At 35.7% G+C, this 19,114-nt stretch overlaps 2 protein-coding genes across 3 annotated transcripts in view; one reads left to right on the plus strand and one right to left on the minus strand.

Moving 5' to 3' along the window:
* Positions 1-440: 440 nt before the first annotated feature.
* On the minus strand, positions 441-3,293 carry LOC140926738 (uncharacterized). The gene is made up of 3 exons (XM_073376437.1): positions 3,174-3,293; positions 2,555-2,692; positions 441-1,690 (listed from the first exon to the last, which is right to left on the minus strand). Exons 1-3 carry the CDS (start codon positions 3,288-3,290, stop codon positions 1,604-1,606), a joined length of 342 nt encoding a protein of 113 aa, XP_073232538.1. The 5' UTR covers positions 3,291-3,293; the 3' UTR covers positions 441-1,603.
* A 53-nt stretch (positions 3,294-3,346) lies between these two features.
* The window catches only part of LOC140928022 (AP-1 complex subunit gamma-1-like), a 31,201-nt gene continuing 15,433 nt past the window's right edge, over positions 3,347-19,114 (plus strand). Inside the window, exons 1-16 of one of the 2 annotated variants that reach the window (XM_073377736.1) lie at positions 3,347-3,483; positions 7,836-8,059; positions 9,114-9,238; positions 9,837-9,893; positions 10,036-10,120; positions 10,421-10,517; positions 10,653-10,729; positions 11,301-11,396; positions 11,992-12,072; positions 12,603-12,701; positions 13,234-13,289; positions 14,602-14,715; positions 15,172-15,312; positions 15,670-15,724; positions 17,726-17,848; positions 18,653-18,739. In XM_073377736.1, the coding sequence (XP_073233837.1) occupies positions 7,859-8,059; positions 9,114-9,238; positions 9,837-9,893; positions 10,036-10,120; positions 10,421-10,517; positions 10,653-10,729; positions 11,301-11,396; positions 11,992-12,072; positions 12,603-12,701; positions 13,234-13,289; positions 14,602-14,715; positions 15,172-15,312; positions 15,670-15,724; positions 17,726-17,848; positions 18,653-18,739 (1,494 nt within the window). In that variant the 5' untranslated portion in view covers positions 3,347-3,483; positions 7,836-7,858. The remainder of the gene's footprint in view (positions 3,484-7,835; positions 8,060-9,113; positions 9,239-9,836; positions 9,894-10,035; positions 10,121-10,420; positions 10,518-10,652; positions 10,730-11,300; positions 11,397-11,991; positions 12,073-12,602; positions 12,702-13,233; positions 13,290-14,601; positions 14,716-15,171; positions 15,313-15,669; positions 15,725-17,725; positions 17,849-18,652; positions 18,740-19,114) is intronic. The other variant, XM_073377737.1, reaches the window with a different exon arrangement.

Below are 19,114 nucleotides of genomic sequence, written 5' to 3' on the forward strand. Positions count from 1 at the left end.
AATCTAAAAAAAATATATAAATAAATGTAATTGATTTGAGTGTCAAGGTATTCAGCACGAAAGTACTAACTGGGGACAATACTTTTACGTCTCCAACTGGAGATGGGACCGCCATTTTACGTGGTCTAGCCGATTGCAGTGCAAAGGGAGTACCTTCATTTCTCAGTTATTTTAATTAAGACCCTGAGTATTGGTTCGGCAACGGGAATCGAACCCGCGACCTCCCGCTCTGCAATCAAGCGCTCTACCAACTGTGCTAATCCTGCCTCGACTAATGCAAATGACTGAGAACAAAAGATTTTACCCATTAGCCTTAAATTCGGCATATGTGAAATTCGACGTTTGAAACCGTCCTGATCGTTCCCATGTTCTATTATCCATGTCGTCCCCGAGAGAAAGAAAAAAAAGATTCGACTGTTTCAACGTAGTTGTATGTTTAATTCAGAATCTGATTCAGGTAGAGTAACAAAAAGTCGTTCATTAAATAATTGTAATAACAATATATTAGATTTTCCTCCTTTAAATAAGAAAGTTCCACTTTTATTGAATTCCCTGATAAGGAACCGAAGGAAGTCGTTTTTATGCTTCATAATCTTGGTCAGTGAGGCTTATGCACCTACTGGCGCGATAAGACATGATGATGATGATGAAACTTGGTCAAAAAGAAAAATAAATCTTACTAGCTGCAATTTGTACAAGATAGTCATTGAGAATATTTTTACGAAAACGAGTAAGCAATTCCATGTAAGCAATTCTAGCGAGGCTGTGCTCAAAGAAAAATTGAAGGGAGCCTGGGGCGCTGAACCTGTGAATTCCAGGGTCCTCAGCGTATGATTTCTATAAAACAAAGACAAATATATCTGGCCAGGAACAAAGCACAGCCGTGTCCAGTATGATTGCATTTTCATTGAAAAGCAGTACCTTTAAAATGCCCTTAGTCCATTCAAAAGACCTTCAAGTGATAATGACATTTTAAGAAGCAAATTAATGCAACGCAATTTGTAAAATCATAAGCTTTGTCGCAAACAAAAATACCATTTTAACCCAACCCTTGGAAGACAACGACTTCTACATTTACCAAAAGCATGTAAAAGATTTCTTTTAGCAGTTGCTACACTGGCAACACTTGGTACATTCAAGTTTATTGTTGAACTCCCCTCAATATTGTCCTAAATTGTTGGATTTCTCTGTTTATAACAAATTGAATTGAACATTCAAAATCTCACACTACCAGCACAGCCTTTTTTACACTTGCTTGATTTTGGCACACTTGAGGAAGACTGCATGAATTGAGTAAGATATTTTTTGAGCATACATTAGGCCTTAAAGGTGATTAGACCATTATTGTTATAAAGGCGATGACTGTATATTAGTTCTATTTTAAGACTGGTTTTTGTACAGGTCAAAGAACATTAGTGGCAGATAGTATGTCCAAGAGTATTCCCTCTGAGCATGAGGGGAAAGTCCAAGACGTTCTTGATTCTGATCATTTGTTGCTAGGGATCAGGTAGTACTCTGGGATGATTTGATCAACTTTGATGCAAAGTTTGAAACATCTCATCTACGATTTGTGTTATACAGAGTGGCATTGTTTAGCTATTAGCTATAGATTTGCAATGTTTTCAACAGTCTTTGTGAGTTCATCTTGAGAAACATCTGAAACTGCTGTAATTGATGCCCTTTCAGTGATCTGTTTGAAGGTAATATATATGTAATAATATTAATGACTTTGAGTGAATTTTTACACTGAGCTTAAGAAAACTGCATGATCTTTTATGTTTTTGTCCCGCATTAAAACATTGATAAAGCTTTCATGTTTGCTGCACTTTTTGCAACTGAGTGCTTACTGAAGTATTGCAAACAGGCCTAGCTCATCAATTTCTACAAACATTGTCAGTTCTAAGCTTCTAGAACATTCAGTTACAACATAACACGGGCAAATGAAAGACAGACAAGAAATGTGATACAGGCTGGGTTCTGGGCTGGGGAGGGGACCCCCTGAGTATACAACCCAACAAGTAGAAAATTAAAACCAAACAAAGGCAACCCTTCTAAAGTGACTTCACTTTTACTGGATCAGCAGCTTTTTCCTCGCTCATCTTCCCCCCTGGGGGGGGGGGTACTTGGGTTAATTTTTGCTGGGTTTGTGCTGCTGGTCTCTCAGAGCCCTTACCCCATTATAGTCTATTTTGTGGCCAATTATAGACCCCAGCTTAGTCACTTTTGGGCAAATATGTAATTTTCACGATCCCAACGTAGTCACTTTCTATTTTTATGAATTGACCCATTTTTTACATTGAATGAAGAGCACTTTACTTTTCATCTGCGCTACAAACATTCTGGTACGTTTGCTAACCATAAATATGAAGAACCGTCTTACCCCCATAATCCGAAAATGCGCACAATTCTAGAAACACCATTGAAAATGTGACCCGATTATAGTCAATCCAGTCATGAAAATGCGACCCCATCCAGCAGCACATCCCCATTAGCCTCTTATAAGGAAGTACCCCCCACTAGGATCTTTCCATGCCAAACATTCTCACATTCTCACCTGTGAACAGACTTCCTTTCCTGCACTTGCACATTTCGGATTGCCAGCCTGGCTGGAATCTTTGATCAGTGTTGTATGTAGTACATCTGTGAAATTCTTGTTAATTTCTTCAATCTGCTGCCAGGTTCTCCCTTTTAGCTGGATTATGTCAAATAAAAGATATATACTTGGTTAAATCACACGATCGTCACCATACTAGAGGAATGATTTATAGATTTATAGTAATTTTGTTTTTGGTGTAAAAACGGTATATCTCTGTTTCAGTTTTTGTGAATAATTGCGACTTTTTAACACCTTAATACGGCTTATTTAAGGTGCGATCGCGATTTGTTTAAAATCCAACAGCCTTTCTTATGAAAGTTGGTTAATATTGTCACTTGAACCTTACCTCCTTTCATTGTAAATTTAAAGTGAAAGAATTCTTTTTCGAGACTTCTCCTTTCGATAAGTATTAATTAAGATATATACAATGTATATCTTGGTGGCGATTTCGTTGGTGGCGAGATGGTTGGGCGGGGAGGTGACCAGGGTACCGGATCCGCGCCTGCCATCCATTCATTAACTGTTAAGTAAAAGCTATTTGGCGTCCCTCTGTTTTTACTAAATGTAGATTTCTAACCTTCTTTTTGGGAGCATTACTGGTCTTTGCCTTTTTGATGCCAGAGATATTCCCCTTTTTTACTTGAAACTGTTTACTCTTTTTCGAATCTTTCACGTGCGTTTTCCCAGGCGCCATGTTGTTTTTTACTGTAATAACCGCTAACCACATGAACTGCTGACAACATCCGGGAATGTGTAGGCCAAGTCCCTCCCACTGTACTTGCGCATTGGCTATCCCGGTCCTTCGACTGTCTTCGTGGAACGTGGAGTCATTTCCAAGCTTATTTCCTTCATTTGAGAGCGAAGCTTGATCGGAGTTCTCTCATCAGGTGAGTCATAATTAACTGGACGGAATCTGAGATTCCTGGTCGTTCTTTTAAGCTTTCTTTTGCGGTTCATCTCTTTCGCTGTTAAACGGAATTGCTGGCAATGCTACTTCTCCTTGAACTAATCGCCGGATCCGTTCGGTTCTTGACACGGAATTATTGCATCGTTTTAAACTAGAACGTGACTTGATGAATTCATTGTCATTTTTATTCTGTACCTGACATGAAAGCACTGCCATTTAAGCTGTGTTTGTGTTTTAGCAGACCTGATATTTCTAAATCAAAGTTACTTTTTGTGCCTGCATAATATACGTACACTGTGCACTTGTGTTATTTTAGTGTACTCTTGTAAGTTTTAAATCTTGTATACTTGGAAATGAGCTAATACATGGAGAAAGTTTTCTTAGCATGCACGTTCTGATACCTTTCATATTTTCTGCCCATTTTTTCGATTTTTTTATAGCTATACTGATTAAAATAGTTTAATTAATTTTTATACTCAGTCACCCATGCTCTGCTCAATCGACTCAATATCTGCGGTCGGGTTTCAATCAACCACAGGGCAATTACAACAAGAAATCATTCCGAATTTCACTCGATCCTGTTTGTAATATTCCTTTTCTACGTTAACTTGTTGAAGGAGAAATATTTTCGTCGTGTTCATTTGACCTCGTTTTGGACTTCCTGTTGATTCAAGGTGAAAATTCTCGTCTTTATAAGCTTGATATTCTTTCAATCATCTGCTGGTTTACCCGATTTTTAGACCATTTAACTGAATGTTAATGAACGTTGGTTTAAGACTACTTTGAATTTTGTAGTAACATTCCTGTGATAAGATGGATGTTATTTTAGAGCTTCTAAGTAAAGGTGTATTTGTTGCTATGTGTATAATGTACCTCCTTGCACCTGTGTACAAATCATTAACCCTTTTTTCGGTTTTCTGCAATCTATTCTTAAATAAATCCACAGATCAAGTTTAGTTATTCCTGGAAGCTGGGGTGATCAATGTATGATGTTGCATTGTTCCTCATTGTTTTAAACTGACAATGAAACAAAACAGTTTGAAAAATTTCAGTTTTCATCTGTGGGGTCTTTGCTAGGTATAGGGAGTTGTAGTTTTTTAAAGTTTATCTGCACAAGAGAATTGTAATTTAAAGTTAGTAGTATTGTGATTGCAAAATGAGATACTGCAATGGTTAGTAAATAACATTTTTCTAATAGACTGGTTTCAGTTTGGCATAAGACATAACAGTGGAATCTGGTTAATGTGGACACCAAATGAACATGTTAAAGTGTCTTTATTATCTGTTTGTTTGTTTTCTTGATGCCGAGGTTAAAGCATTCGGATTAAAAGCAACAGAATAATGTGTAATGTAATAACTGTAACTCAGCACAAACTGAAGAAACCTTCCCTTAATCAAACAATTTTGCACTGAATTTAATGCTCGCTCGTTTTTTCAAAGGTGTCAACATAATTATTTAACATAGGTTGAGATTTGGCATTTCTCACTCATTTTCAGTTTGCAGTTATGCACTTGAATTCATATGTGCAGATCATGACCATTGATGAAACAATGTTAACTTTGTATGACAGCATGTAATTTGGGTCATCTAAAAGTTTTACTGTCCATTGTCTGTATTAAAGCTGTAACAATACATCGAAGTATCTATTAATCGCGATATTAGTACTGCAATAGCGATGGATCAGTAGTAAAAATGAGACATCAATAATAATTGTGATTGTGTAGTGAACTACCAATAGTTTTGATAGTTTCTCTACTTCTAACATTTTAAATTTCTTTGGAAAATAAAGATTCCGTTTTTACCCATCTTAGATTCTCAAGGTCACAGTAAAAAAGAAACAAAAAACAATCTACCATCCTACTGTACCTACATCTACAGCTGTAGAATGTTTTAGTGTCTTGATTCTTGAACCGCTTTGGGTGTAATGTTAGAGAAGGGTTATATATATCGCTGAGCTCGTTCAAACAAAAAAGGAAAGGCTTAAAACTATCGCAATACTATTGCAATAGTACCTCCACTATACATACATACATACATACACTTTATTGATGCTCCCTAAGTGGGCTTTTCAGCTCAATAGAATAAAAAAATACAAATATATAAATTAATTGAGAATGTAAATACAATAATATTATAATTACAAAATATATATCAATAATATAATATATCAACTTAATAAAACATTTGCAAGATGACGTCTAAAATTCCTGGGGCATTTTAAGGACTTAATGTTATCATTCAAGGAGTTCCAGAGTTTGGCTCCTCTGAAAGCAAAGGAGCGCTGCCCTGTTGACAGGCGACATAAAGGTATATCCAAAGCACCAGATGATCGAGTTTGTCTATTATGGACTTGAGAACGTGATTTAAACATATCAGCAAGATAGTCTGGAACAAGCTTGTTAATACATTTGTGCATCATAGTAGCGTCATTTAGAATGAGTTTCTCTTTAATAGGAAGCCATTTCAATGATCGCAACCCATCCGAAATATGGTCATACTTTCTTAGTCCCAGAATAATTCGCCCAGCAAAGTTTTGGACTTTTTGTAACTTGTCAATATTGCTGCTGCTGGTATTACTCCAGACAGTTGAACAATATTGGAGTTTAAACTATCACAATATTATCACAATGTTGGCATGACCTATTGCAGTACAGTTGCAATAGTTAAAATTTCTGCAATAGTCACTTGTAATCTGTATTAATTTAATGTTACTCCTTTTAAGTGGGTTAATAAGGGAAAGTATATGACCTGTTTGTCTAAATGCAGGAAAAGGTCTGTATTATCAGACGGGTTTCATTGAAAGGTGGATTAGGCTGCTTGTTGGAGTGAGGTAACCTATTCTATTGATAGGGTTCAAAAGAATCCTTCTTTAATTAATTTAATTTAGAGGGAAAAGTGGCTAACTTCTGAGCAAAGTTGCTTGTGCTTTTTGGTAGGTGTATGTGCTTTTTGAAAATGCTGAGCAGGTGTCCGATATAAGCAGGTGTCCATAAAGCCGGGTCCCACTTTAGATGTTAGGTGTTTGTGTGTTTTGACATTTTAAGAAGTCCCTGAAAGATATTGAAAACTGGCCATCCAGAAGGCTTGTTTTCCCATAAAATTATTAGAGATTAAGTGAATTTCCTTGTATTTCTTCCTAAAATGGGTGTCCTTAGGATGACTGGAGACCCTTCTGGCTAAAACCTTCATTACAATTCCACAAGGAATTTGTATTATTTAATCAGTAATGTATTGCTGAAGATCAGATAAGGTGATTGGATAGGATCAACAGTTTATGGCAGTAATATTAACATATCAGTTTGGAGAAATAACAAGAAGGCACAAATACACTGTAGGACCAAGAATGTAATAAATGATTCAAGCGAATAGAGAAGATTCAGTATATTTATGTACACTACGCACAAAATAAGAAACATGGAGGAAAGGCTAAAACTATGCATGTTAATGTGCACAGAAATTTCTTGAACTCCAAAATTGTCCAGATATGAAGTATACCATGAATTGTCTTTGAATAATCATGGGTAGAGCTATGTGTCAGATCTGGTAGGGACCCTCTGTGGACCAACCTACAGTGTGTTTACATTATTTTGCTGTATGTACTTGCAAGTGTTATTTTGCGTGTATTTCAGATACATATATTTGTTGTGGTTCAATTTTATTTTGTTTTGTTTCGATTCATTAACATATGGTATTCTGCCCAAAAATCATTTACAGTGTACATGTTACAGGTCAAAGTTGATTTCAGGTTAAGTTTGATTTAACCTAGGTTGATTCTCAGTTCCTTTGTCTCATAGCCCTGATTCATGAATAATTAGGGCTATGAAACAAAGGAAATAGAGAATCAACTGAGGTTAAATAATTGCATCCGACGTTAGGAGAACACAACACAAAATCAGTTGGGATTCCTGTGGTACTCATTTTGTTGTACGACTGCATTTTCTACACCATCTTGAACAATTTATCTTGTGGGCACAAAAATATTAAATACAATTAATTTGACATTATGGTCTTAGCAGTGGTTGCCTGGTGCAATGGATAATGCGTTGCCCTTGCACGTCAAAGGTCTTGGGTTTGACTCCTGCTGGGTGAGACTTTTTCTTTTCTTCGTAGTCGTTTTGTTTTCTTTTGTTTCTTTTTTAAAAAAACATATAGGAAGCGGTTTGCAGCATTAATTTATTAGGAAATAATGTCACATTTGACAGTAAACCTAAAAAAGCTGGAACGCAGTTCCTAATCTGAGATTACTACTAGCTTTAAAGCACTAAAGCATTAAAGCACTGTAGAGGTACACATTGTCCATACATGTAAACAATTGTGTTCTTTTGTATCAGAACTCCCAAGTTAAGGCTCAATCATGCCAGCTCCTGGGAAGCTGAGAGACCTTATACGAACAATAAGAGCTGCAAGGACAGCAGCTGATGAGAGAGCAGTTATAGCTAAAGAATGTGCCTACATCAGAGATTCATTTAGAGAAGAAGATAATGACTTCAGATGCCGCAATGTTGCCAAGTTATTGTACATTCATATGCTTGGTTATCCTGCTCACTTTGGCCAAGTACGTACATGTTCAATAATTATTTTTTTGTGTAATAAATAAATTTTTGTCTAGAAAGAGGTAATGTGAAGAGGGAAATTGTCAGTGATATCTTTTATTCCAATCATTAATCATACAGGCTTGCTTTTAGGAATTGCAAGTGAATCTGATTATGATACAGCTTTCATTAACAGTGCACATGTATGCTGGTATTTAGTAATGGGCTGTGAAGAATAAAAGAATATGGTCTAGGTGTGGGCAAATAATTTCATGCTTCTTGAGTACATACATGTAGGCTACCCCTGTAAAGAGATTCTCAAGTTTAACAAGCATACCACCTTTTGGGGGTTTTGTACATGAAGTTTTTCAACCGTGTTAACCTAGGAGGAATGTGATTTAACCCATGAATGGATGTTACCTAAAACAGTTACACTGTAGGCATTGTTTTGTATCTTGCCCTGCTTTTCATTGTTACATATTCCATTTTAATCAAGATATAAGCTATTTTGTGGGGGAGACTGGTTAGGAAACCTGGCAAACATCAAAGTGTAAAACAATGGTGCTGTAGTTTATATTGGAAGCTCTGTGACCATGCACTATCCTTTGTTTTCTCTTCTCAAATTATGACTGAATAAATTAATGCAACGTTTCTATGGTCCAATAACTTCAAAATGATAGGAATGCTATTGAACATTGTGCATGGTCAGGTCCAAAAAAGCTAACAAAAGCCTATAACAAAGGTTTCCCAACCATTCCACTTTAATTGACTATGTTACAAGCCTATGCAAGTTGATACCTCTCCTTTTACTAGATCTGGACCTAAAACTTTCAAAATTCATGGTATGACTGGTTTTTGTGACTTTGTTGAAGAATTTTTGTGGCCGAAAAGTTATACCTGAAGTGAATACAGTGTATTATGAGGGAAAGAAAAGGGGCTATGAGTGATTTTGGTTATGAAAGGTAACTGATAATCAAAATTGGTTTAAACCATTAATGAATTTCATTTTGGACTACAACACAGATACTCAGTGTTGGTGTTAGCTTTAATAAATCAAATGTTTTTTTTATTTTGCAGCTTGAGTGTCTAAAACTAATTGCCTCGCCCAAGTTTACGGACAAAAGAATAGGTTATCTTGGAGCTATGCTTCTTCTAGATGAACGGCAAGATGTTCACCTTTTGGTCACAAATTCTCTCAAAAAGTGAGTCCAGTTGTTCACTCTATAGCCTGAGAAAACAGCCAACATTTCTCGATGCCTCCACTGGTTTCTCCGTGAGATGAAATCTGAGGAATGAGTGCAGAAACTCCAAGCTGATGACATGTCACTACCCAGATTTGGGTTGTTCATCTGATTTATCATGCCGCAAAGGAAATTTTTGTCAACCTGTTGGAATCACTGTCCAGATCTGGGTTGTGAGATATCATCAATGTGGAATTTCTGCCCTAATTCCTCAGGCATCATTTTTCTGGGAAACCATTAATGGTGTGGCAAAATTTCGGATGGTTTCTCAGACTATTTACGGTTAGTTTTATTTGTATTTTAAAATGCAGAGGCTTTGATGGACACATCAGCATCTGAAATACTCAAAACTACCCACTTAGAACTATGATCTAAGGTTTTCCTGTCACCACTATAATACATGTATCATTGTATGTCTTATAATGATATTGAGAGCTGACTTGAGTAGCCAACATGTTTAGGAAATGCATTCTTCTAAAGCAAGCATACAAAGGTGTACATTATACTACTATTGCATTTACAGTGTGTAGCCAACTAATATTGATGCTTCTCCTTTTAGTGACTTGAATCATTCAAACCAGTTTGTTATTGGTCTGGCACTATGCTCCTTAGGAAAGTAAGGACAAATTTTTTTTATCTTGTTGTTATAAAGTATAATGCATGCATTTCCAGAGAAGTCTTGTTACACTTCAAGTCTTGAGTATAGTAAAAACTAAAATTAATGATTTGTATTTCTGTTGTACTTCTTTTTTTGGCAGCATATGTTCTCAGGAAATGAGTCGTGATTTAGCTGGTGAAGTGGAGAAACTGCTGAAGTCGTCAAATTCTTATCTAAGAAAAAAGGTGATATCTTTTATATTGAGCCAAATTACAAGTATTTTCTGTTTGCATTAAATGAAACAAAGCCCCTCAATTTTCCCACCTTAAGGTTAAAAATAATGTTTTGGTACAAGTCCTCCTCAGGGAGACCGATGACAAATTGTGCTACAGTGTACATTGTAATTATATAATTGTCTACATTTACATGTAGTTACAGTGATTTGTGTTTGCTGCTAATAATAGTCATGCAAACCTGGGAAAATTGATTGTTTGTGAAGTTTTAATGGCCGTTTGTTAATTTTACATTTTGCTATTACTTTTCAGGCTGCACTTTGTGCGGTAAGAATTGTTCGAAAAGTACCTGAACTTATGGAAGTGTTTATCCCGACAACAAGATCTCTTCTCAATGAGCGAAACCATGGTTAGTCTGAGTTGATTGGTTTCTTTTTGCTAAACAAAATTAGATGACGTTTTTTATTTGCATTGTGATGATACCATAATATGGTAAACTTGTACACTTTGCAGATGTTACATGTATTTTTATTTCTTTTGTTAGGTGTGTTAGTTTGTGGCGTTTCATTGGTTACTGAGATGTGTCGTGTCAATCCAGAAACACTGACACACTTTCGAAGGGTATGTTTGGAGTTATTTTCCTCTCCCCATTTTCAGCACACCTACACACACATGCATGTAACATGGTGTGTTCATCTTTAATGGTTTTTTTTCCTACATGTGTATTTCACATGATAATTATATTGTTGAGATTCTTTTTGGCAAATTTCAACGTTTTGAAACATTTCTTCCATGCAACCAGGATTGACAAGTCGTGATTATGTGCTAGAATTATTTCAACATGTTGCTTAATTCACTGTTCTGTTAGTTTGTGGAGTGGAGTGGAGACCTGATTTGACAGTTGACTGTTAAAGCTGTATTATGGGAATTGATAAACTTGTGGCCCTTGTTTGATTGTTAATTTTAATCTGAACTAAATCGTTTTAGAGTAACCAGTTAAAGATGATAAAAACAAAATTTGTACATTTTTCTTTCCCTGTAACACAGCAACCCAGTTTCTGACAGTATGTTGACCAGCAAGAAAAGAAACAATGATGATGATAAAAAAAAGGGAACTAGCATGAGGCATCACAACTGTACTTTAGCCGTTGATATTTATTGTCTTTCATTTGAATGGTTTTTTGCATCACAGCATGTACCAATATTAGTAAAAACACTGAAGAACCTTGTGATGTCAGGCTATTCTCCTGAACATGACGTATCAGGGATCAGTGATCCATTCATCCAGGTAAATGAAAAAAAAGAAGGTTATTCTAACAGTACATGTATGTTGTATAAAATTGGTCTTCCGGAACCAAAGTTGTTCACCCAAATTTTATGTGGGTTAGATTACAAGAGAATGCTGTTTCTATTCTCATGATGTTTTTGTTCTTTGGCAATTGGATGTAAGTGTTGTGGTTAATTTTTTATCTCAGGTAATGTTTGTTTTTCTTTTGTTTTTGGGTATGGTAGTGTATGCTAATGAAGTTGAAACGAAAGAAAAGGAAAAATTACCTGAGATAAAAATTAACTATGTAACATAAACACTGGAGATGAACATACTTGTACTCTCAGTCAATGGTGTTGGTCTCAATCTACAGTTGTAAGGCTTCAGCTCTTTTATATTTTTTAGTTTTTTCCTGTTATTGTTGTTAATTTTTATTGGTGTTCCATTTTCCAAAAAATATTCCGCTTAAAAAAAAATTGGTACAATAATATTGTATCTGTCTTCCTTAGAAACCAGTATTTTCCATTCCATCTAAAATCATAGGATAATTCACATTTACATGTACATTTCATACCATTTTTAATTAAGTTGTAATTCATTTTTTAAATTCTTTTAGGTTAAAATACTGAGACTTCTAAGAATGCTTGGTAAAGATGAAGAGTCAGTCAGTGACCAGATGAACGATGTTCTTGCTCAGGTGAGTGATTAATGTTTAATTTCCCCTTACTTTCTGCAACAATGTCCCTTTGAAAAGATTTCATCACCAGCAGTAACCATCATTCTGGTACAAAGAATGATTCTGTTCAGTCACTTCCAGCCGCAGCCATCAGAAGTTCCTGTAGTAGCCATGGAACATTCCAAGTGGAAGCAATTATTCTCTTATTTTATGCCATGATTTAGAGAATACAGCCAATAAGAAAGCTAGAAACCCTTTGCATTTTCTGTGCTATGTAAGTATGTAGTGTGTCACGGAAAATCAAGGTGATGCTCCTGGCCTTCACACTTCCCACCAAAACCAATGCAGATACTGACAGCTAAAACTTTTCATCAAAAATTGCCAAAAGTAACTTTAAACAGCACTGTAAAACCCAGCACAAGGCACTTGTGGGATATTTCACTGTATACCACTTGAAAGCATTGCAAAACTAACTAGTACATGTATGTTTATGCAATAATAAATAGTAAAAATGGTAAAATTATTATTTTGTGTTGTTTTTTTTGGGTCAGGTTGCAACAAACACAGAAACAAGCAAAAATGTAGGCAATGCCATCTTGTATGAGACAGTTCTCACCATAATGGACACCAAATCTGAGAGTGGCCTCAGAGTATGTACATTTTTTGTTTTCAGCAGTTTACTTCATACATCATACGTTGTGTCTGTTTTATGATCTGTACATGTATCGTCAAACTGATCCTAGTATTAAGCAGTCACCGTTATGGACTAGCTAAGTTATAACTTTACAACAGTGTGATCTTTAAAACAGGTTTTGAAAATTTGCTTCTATTTAAAATTTCAAGCAACAAATGGATAGATAGAGAGAAAATTGATTAACCTCAAAGGGATTTCTGTCCTTGTGTTAAAAGAAAAGAAATATTCAGCCATTGCTGGCCCAAACACAGACATACATTTACACGATGTAGTACAACAATGCCTTGATACATGTTTATCCTTGATACATGTACCTCTAAACGGAGGTAGAGGTGAAGGCAAAAAGAAATAGCTCAGTGGGATGTAGGAAATGGTGACTGTCACCACTTCCATGTAATAAAGGTCATTTTTAAGGGGTGACTGCTTGATCCAGGTTTGACTATGGGTGAGTGAAACTTACAAGTGTCAATGTCTTGTTTCTGTTTTAGGTTTTAGCAATCAACATTTTAGGACGCTTTCTTTTAAACAATGACAAAAATATAAGGTGAGGGATGCATACATTTGTAGAAAGTCATTGTCATTATTTCCAGTTTCATCTTAACTAGCAGTTGATACTTCAGTGGACAGTGATTGTGGTGAAGCCACTGAGAAGGAAATAAAGGAAATAAAGCCCAAAGTAGTCAATTGGTTATAAATGAGTGTGGATTTATCAGTAGATTAATTGATAAAAAATGATAAATCTGATTCTGACTTGGTGGCGTCCTGTTGGCTTTTGCCCCTGAGCATTATAGAGTCTCTCCTTTTGTGAGGACAGGCCACAGTGTTCCCTTTATAAAGTGAATTTTCTCTGCGTCTGGTTTTCTGTAACAACAGGGTTTTACGGGAGAGGGTTATCAGCCCTCAGCCCAACCCCCAACCTAAAGGACCACACTTAGTCTGGTCTCTATCCTTCAAACCTGTTCGGCATGGGTGGCCCTACCTGGAGTCAAAGACCCCAGCTGACACACACACTGTAGCTCTGTGGGTCATTGAGACTTGCAAACCACTCCACCACAGTAAGGTGGTGATCCCTTTGGAGTGGACATTTGGGAGCAATCAATAGACAAAAATCGGTATAGATAAAAATCATCAGCAATCAAGTGATTTTTATTGATTGATAATGGAAATCAGTGAAAAACTGTCTAGGAAGTCTTTTAACCTGAATTTCAGACATCCTATCGACTTGAAGGGGAACCTCTAGGAAACCGTTATCTAAAGTTGTATCTCTTGTGATTTTTGCCTGCAGTAACTGACTGTAATTTAAACTGAACCGTTTTTGTTATTACAGTCAACTCTCTTTAAGACGGACACCTTTGGGACCGGCACTAAGTGTCTGTCTTAGAGAGATGTCCGTCTTATAGAGAGTCAAATAAAGGGAGTAAAGAAAGGCAGGGACCAACTCTAAGTGTCCGTTTTACAGAGGTGTCCGTCTTATAGAGGTGTCCATTAAGAGAGAGTTGAGTGTAGTACAAAATAAAGGGTTTCAGAGAGAAACTTGTGTGTGTAATAGTCCTTAGACTTCTGTTACAAAAATTGTTAAAATCATAAAAAATCAATTATATCGATTTGACACAGCAATTGAATTTATTGATTTTCACCAATTGTCATTATCAATTGGTAAAAATCACTTGATTGCTACCGATTTCTATCAATTGACTACTTTGGGAAAAAGGAAATTGTTGACTTTGTTCTTAATAATTAATAATTTGGGGTAGGAGGCAGTGAAAGTTGAGAATCGAACTGGGGTAAAAGGAAAATTTAACCTGAATTTTATTTTGAATTTAAACACTCATTTTTTTAAATAAATTTTTCTTCAGATATGTTGCATTAAACACACTTTTAAAGACTGTTCATGCTGATTACAATGCAGTTCAGAGACATCGGACAACCATTTTAGATTGCCTAAAGGACCCAGATATTTCTATAAGAAGGTGATGTGTCAAATATGTGATATTCATGTAGTATTACAATTTTGATACTAAAATATTAATATTCCACAAAGAGGGAACTGTGCAGGGTAAATAAAAAATACACTTTAAGCATGAAACACAGCTTGTACGACTGTCAGTGAAGAAGGGTTATACACCCAAAACCTTTGTTTCTATGATAAATTGTGCCATTTTTTGACATTGTGTTTCGATAGTAACATTCTGTGATGCAAGTGTTGCACATCTCATATGAATTTTCCCTTCACCATTAATTTTTGTAGACATGTCGCCTTTTTAACATACTGTAGAGCTACAAGTATGCAAAGTGATCAGTTGTTTTACGTCTTGAAAAGAAACGGGCCAAATCTCAAGCTCTTGTTATGTTTTTCATCTTCATTCCATCTGAAAGAGATGTTAAAAATTATTAACTGTATGATAATGTTGGTTGTGTATTTTCAGGAGGGCTATGGAGTTGTCTTTTGCTCTTATAAACTCCAGTAATGTTCGTGGCATGATGAAGGAACTGCTGGCTTTCCTTGTCAAAGCTGATGTCGAGTTCAAGGCCTACGTCACATCAGAAATCTTTTTAGCTGCAGAAAAGTATGTTTCATTCTCTTTGTTGCACGCTTACCTATAATTCCCTTTGTACTACTTATCCAAAGCTATATAATTGTTTGGTTATTAAGCAAGCTGAATTTTTTCTTATGGGCCTATTATGTACTATGTTTTAAGGTTTGCATGTTAGAAGAAATTAATAACCAGTTACTGTATTCTTGAAGGTTTGACACATAGTAAAAATTTAATTGTTTGTACTATTGGTCTTTGTCAGGCGATGATGCTGATTTATTGTGCAGGACTAATAAAATTTATTGTAACGCCGGGTATTTTTGCTGTATTTTGAGAGTCTCCATGAACATGAGAATGTCATTACTAAAACAAGTGTTGTACTGTTTGTAGGCATGCTCCAAACAAGAGGTGGCATATTGACACTATGATGAAAGTACTCACATCTGTAAGTGGTGCCAGAATGTATTGCTCCTCATAAAAATAATAAGGAGCTTAAGGTGGATCGACTGGATTTTTTGGGGTTGATACCTTCCAGGTTTGAGCATTAACTACGTCGGCATGAATAGAGATATGGAAAAAAAGTTACCACAACTGTATTATATAAAGATGAAAATTTCTTATGATCTGGGATTTATTGCAATCGGAGTCGCCATGGCAACGTAATGATGCCATTACGTTTTTCATTTATTGTTGGGTTTCTCTGTACCAGGAGTTTTTTGAAGAAATCGCTTAAGGGAGTATGTACCTGCCATAATTGAAGAGCGTTTTCGAATTATTTTGAAATGCAGTTTTAAGAATCATCAAAGCAGTGAAATAGCATGCTAGCCGCACAATTCGCTAATATTTTAAGAAAATGATAAGCTTTGGAATCGCGGCTTCATCTCATAGTGGTTTGATTCCATTGAAAACTGCATACAAAAAAAAAGGGGAATTTCTCTGGGCGATCGCGAGTAAGAAGAATTTTATTAACTTGCATTCAGCTGCTTTTGATACAGTTTTTGGACGTAATTTGGTCCATGCCTAAAAATTCCGCATTTTTCCAAAAACCGCTCGATACGTTTTTTTATAAATCCCACAATTCCGAGATCAATCGTCAGGAAATATTCCCTGCAAGTTTCAAGAACATTGAAAACAGGGAAGGCTTTTAAATAGGGCCTCAAACATAACTAATTTCCGCCCCACATTTTGTGTTTACAAGTGAGCGTCCTAATTATTCACTGGCATTGTTTTCAAGTTTCATATGCACGTGCACAACTAGCAAAAGATATAAATTTGCATAAAAAAGAACTCTCGATTACTTTCCGAAGAAATAGCCGGAATATGCTAATAACTGGCTTGTCGTCACAGATAGCAGTGAGAGCCGAAACGGTGAACGTCACGGCTCATCGTGTAGGATGCAATACTTAATTATCTTACTCGGGTTATAACATCACAGAAACTCTCACAAAGAGTTGGCCTGATCTTATAATGTATCACTAATCTCTTTACCCGGTAATTAGCATATCCCAGAGATTTAACCGAGGGTCCTTTTTGATGCAAATTCTATCTTTTTGCTAAATGTAAAAATACATCTGGTTAGAAGCCCATCCCCGGATTTATAAGCCTCCTTGTAGCTTGTATTGAAATGAATTCATTTTTTTTTACGACGTTTGAAAGTGTAAAAAAGTGAGTGACGTTGAAAAGTGTCTTGATCAGCTTTGCTACAATGTATGTAGCTTGTTTCAAACCATTTTTTAGTCCAGTTATAAGTTTTCCTGGATATAAGCCCCTTCTTTATAAGCCGTTCTAAAACTCGTTACAAAGTTATATAAGCCCAAGGCTTATGAATGGAAGTTACGGTTTGCTTTTTATAGGATAACATCCATTTTACAATAACTGAGAGATTTTTCGCACCCTGATTGGTTTAGAACTACTGTCGATAAGAATACAGGCTATGGAAAAGGACTTGATGGTGGTGTACTTTTTTTTGCTCTAAATAAGTATTTGTATTTGTATTTGTATTTATTTATTTGCCACACTATTATAATAATTACAAAGAAATGCCAAAAAAAATGTAGGAAGAAATTGGCAAGGAGGCCTAAAGGAGACTATAGAGCTTATGTTAATTAGGCCTCTTCAATTACAATTTTTCGAAGATGGCATAAAAATTACGGCGACGGATACAAAATAATATCAGGTGGAAAATTAAACTAATCAATATTACGGAAGTTTACAAATAATGTTAAATATTAAAAGGCTTTTTCGCAAGATTTCTGTTGGAGTAATTTTGTTCTCACTCCGCCCAATGATTTATCTTTCAACACACTGTTTTCTTCATCTGAGAAAAGAATGATTAATAAACATTCTGCAATATGAGGGCAAAAGAATTTTGAATATTGTTGTAGTGTTTTTGATACCAATGCGACAATTTTTGATGGTTATTGTATGTTGTATTGTTATACTTTAGGCAGGAAGTTTTGTACGTGATGATGCAGTTCCCAGCCTTGTTTACTTGGTGTCGACGTCAAGTGAACTGCAAGGTTATGCAGTGCAGAGTTTGTACAAAGCCATGCAAAATGACATCAGCCAGGTATTCCTCTGTCCTACTCAAAATTATTTCAATAATGTCAATGAAAAATAGTACAAAATTAAGAAGTTTTTGCATCTTTAAAAACAATTCCTTTTTGTGAGTTAGGGATAAGCAGCTCTTGAAGTGTAATAGTGACTACGTAATGTTTCGTCTTTCTTTTTACCTTATTTTTCATATACGTTTGTATACTTTTAATTTTTTAGATACTAAAGTATGTTTTACCTACACTGTATGCGGCACCTTTTCACAAAAGTCAATCCATCACTATCTTTTCTTTGAGACTTCCAGTACTGTTGTGGTCTTTTGGGATTGCTCAAAAATATATACATGTATTAACTGACACGAAATGTGGTAGCAACCAAAAATTAATGTAAAGCCGCGTTTTGGTAGTACATATAGTTGTGTGTTACAGCTTTTAATGTAGAATGTAATATCTTGCCTAACCTTAAAATGTACAGCTGGTAAATCTTGACTAACAAAATACATAATTTTGACACAACATTTTGACAATTTGTGGCACAACAGACACCTCTTAATAATGACGACTTATATTCTCTGTTCCCAGTTATCTTAGGATAAGAACCAATCAGGCTTTTAACAACACAGTCTTGGTGTCTGAATTATGCAGTTTTGACTTAAATACTTTTGTATTTGGAATCGGCCTTTAATCAAAGATATAACATGCTAGCCTGCTAGCAAGCTCTTTTTCTTTTTTCTCCCCCACCCTAGAGCTCCCCGGAGTGCTTTGGTTTATTGAGACTGATTATGTAGTGTGTTACTACTGCATGCCTTGTTGTGTTTTAGCAACCTTTAGTGCAAGTGGGATCTTGGTGCTGTGGTGAATATGGTGATCAGCTCTTTGTTGATATTGAAGAAGATGAATCTCTCAATGTAAGTTCTGACACAAACATCTGTTTTGTTTTTTTTGAAAGAAATGTTGCGTCACGTCATTATTGAATTAAAAAAATTGATCGCTTACCTAATCTCATTAAAAGGCAGTTGGTAAGCACGAGAATTTTCTGGTATAAAACAGTACACAATAGTATGATTTATTAAGGAGGCTTGCCAGAAACAATTATTGTTTGTTCCACATTAAGCTGTATTTGTTTAATCAGGCTTTTGCTCAGGCAGTCCTTGTTTAACAATAATATTACCAAAATTAGGGGAAAGTAGGAGTTTCGACAGAACATGCAAATAAAGCGTTGTGGTTTGAACAACAGAATGACAGACCATTAACAAGTGCCCTCTTCTCTCAGTGTGAATTTA

Source organism: Porites lutea, chromosome 2 (genome assembly GCF_958299795.1).
Source record: "Porites lutea chromosome 2, jaPorLute2.1, whole genome shotgun sequence".
Taxonomy (NCBI): Eukaryota; Metazoa; Cnidaria; class Anthozoa; order Scleractinia; family Poritidae; genus Porites; species Porites lutea.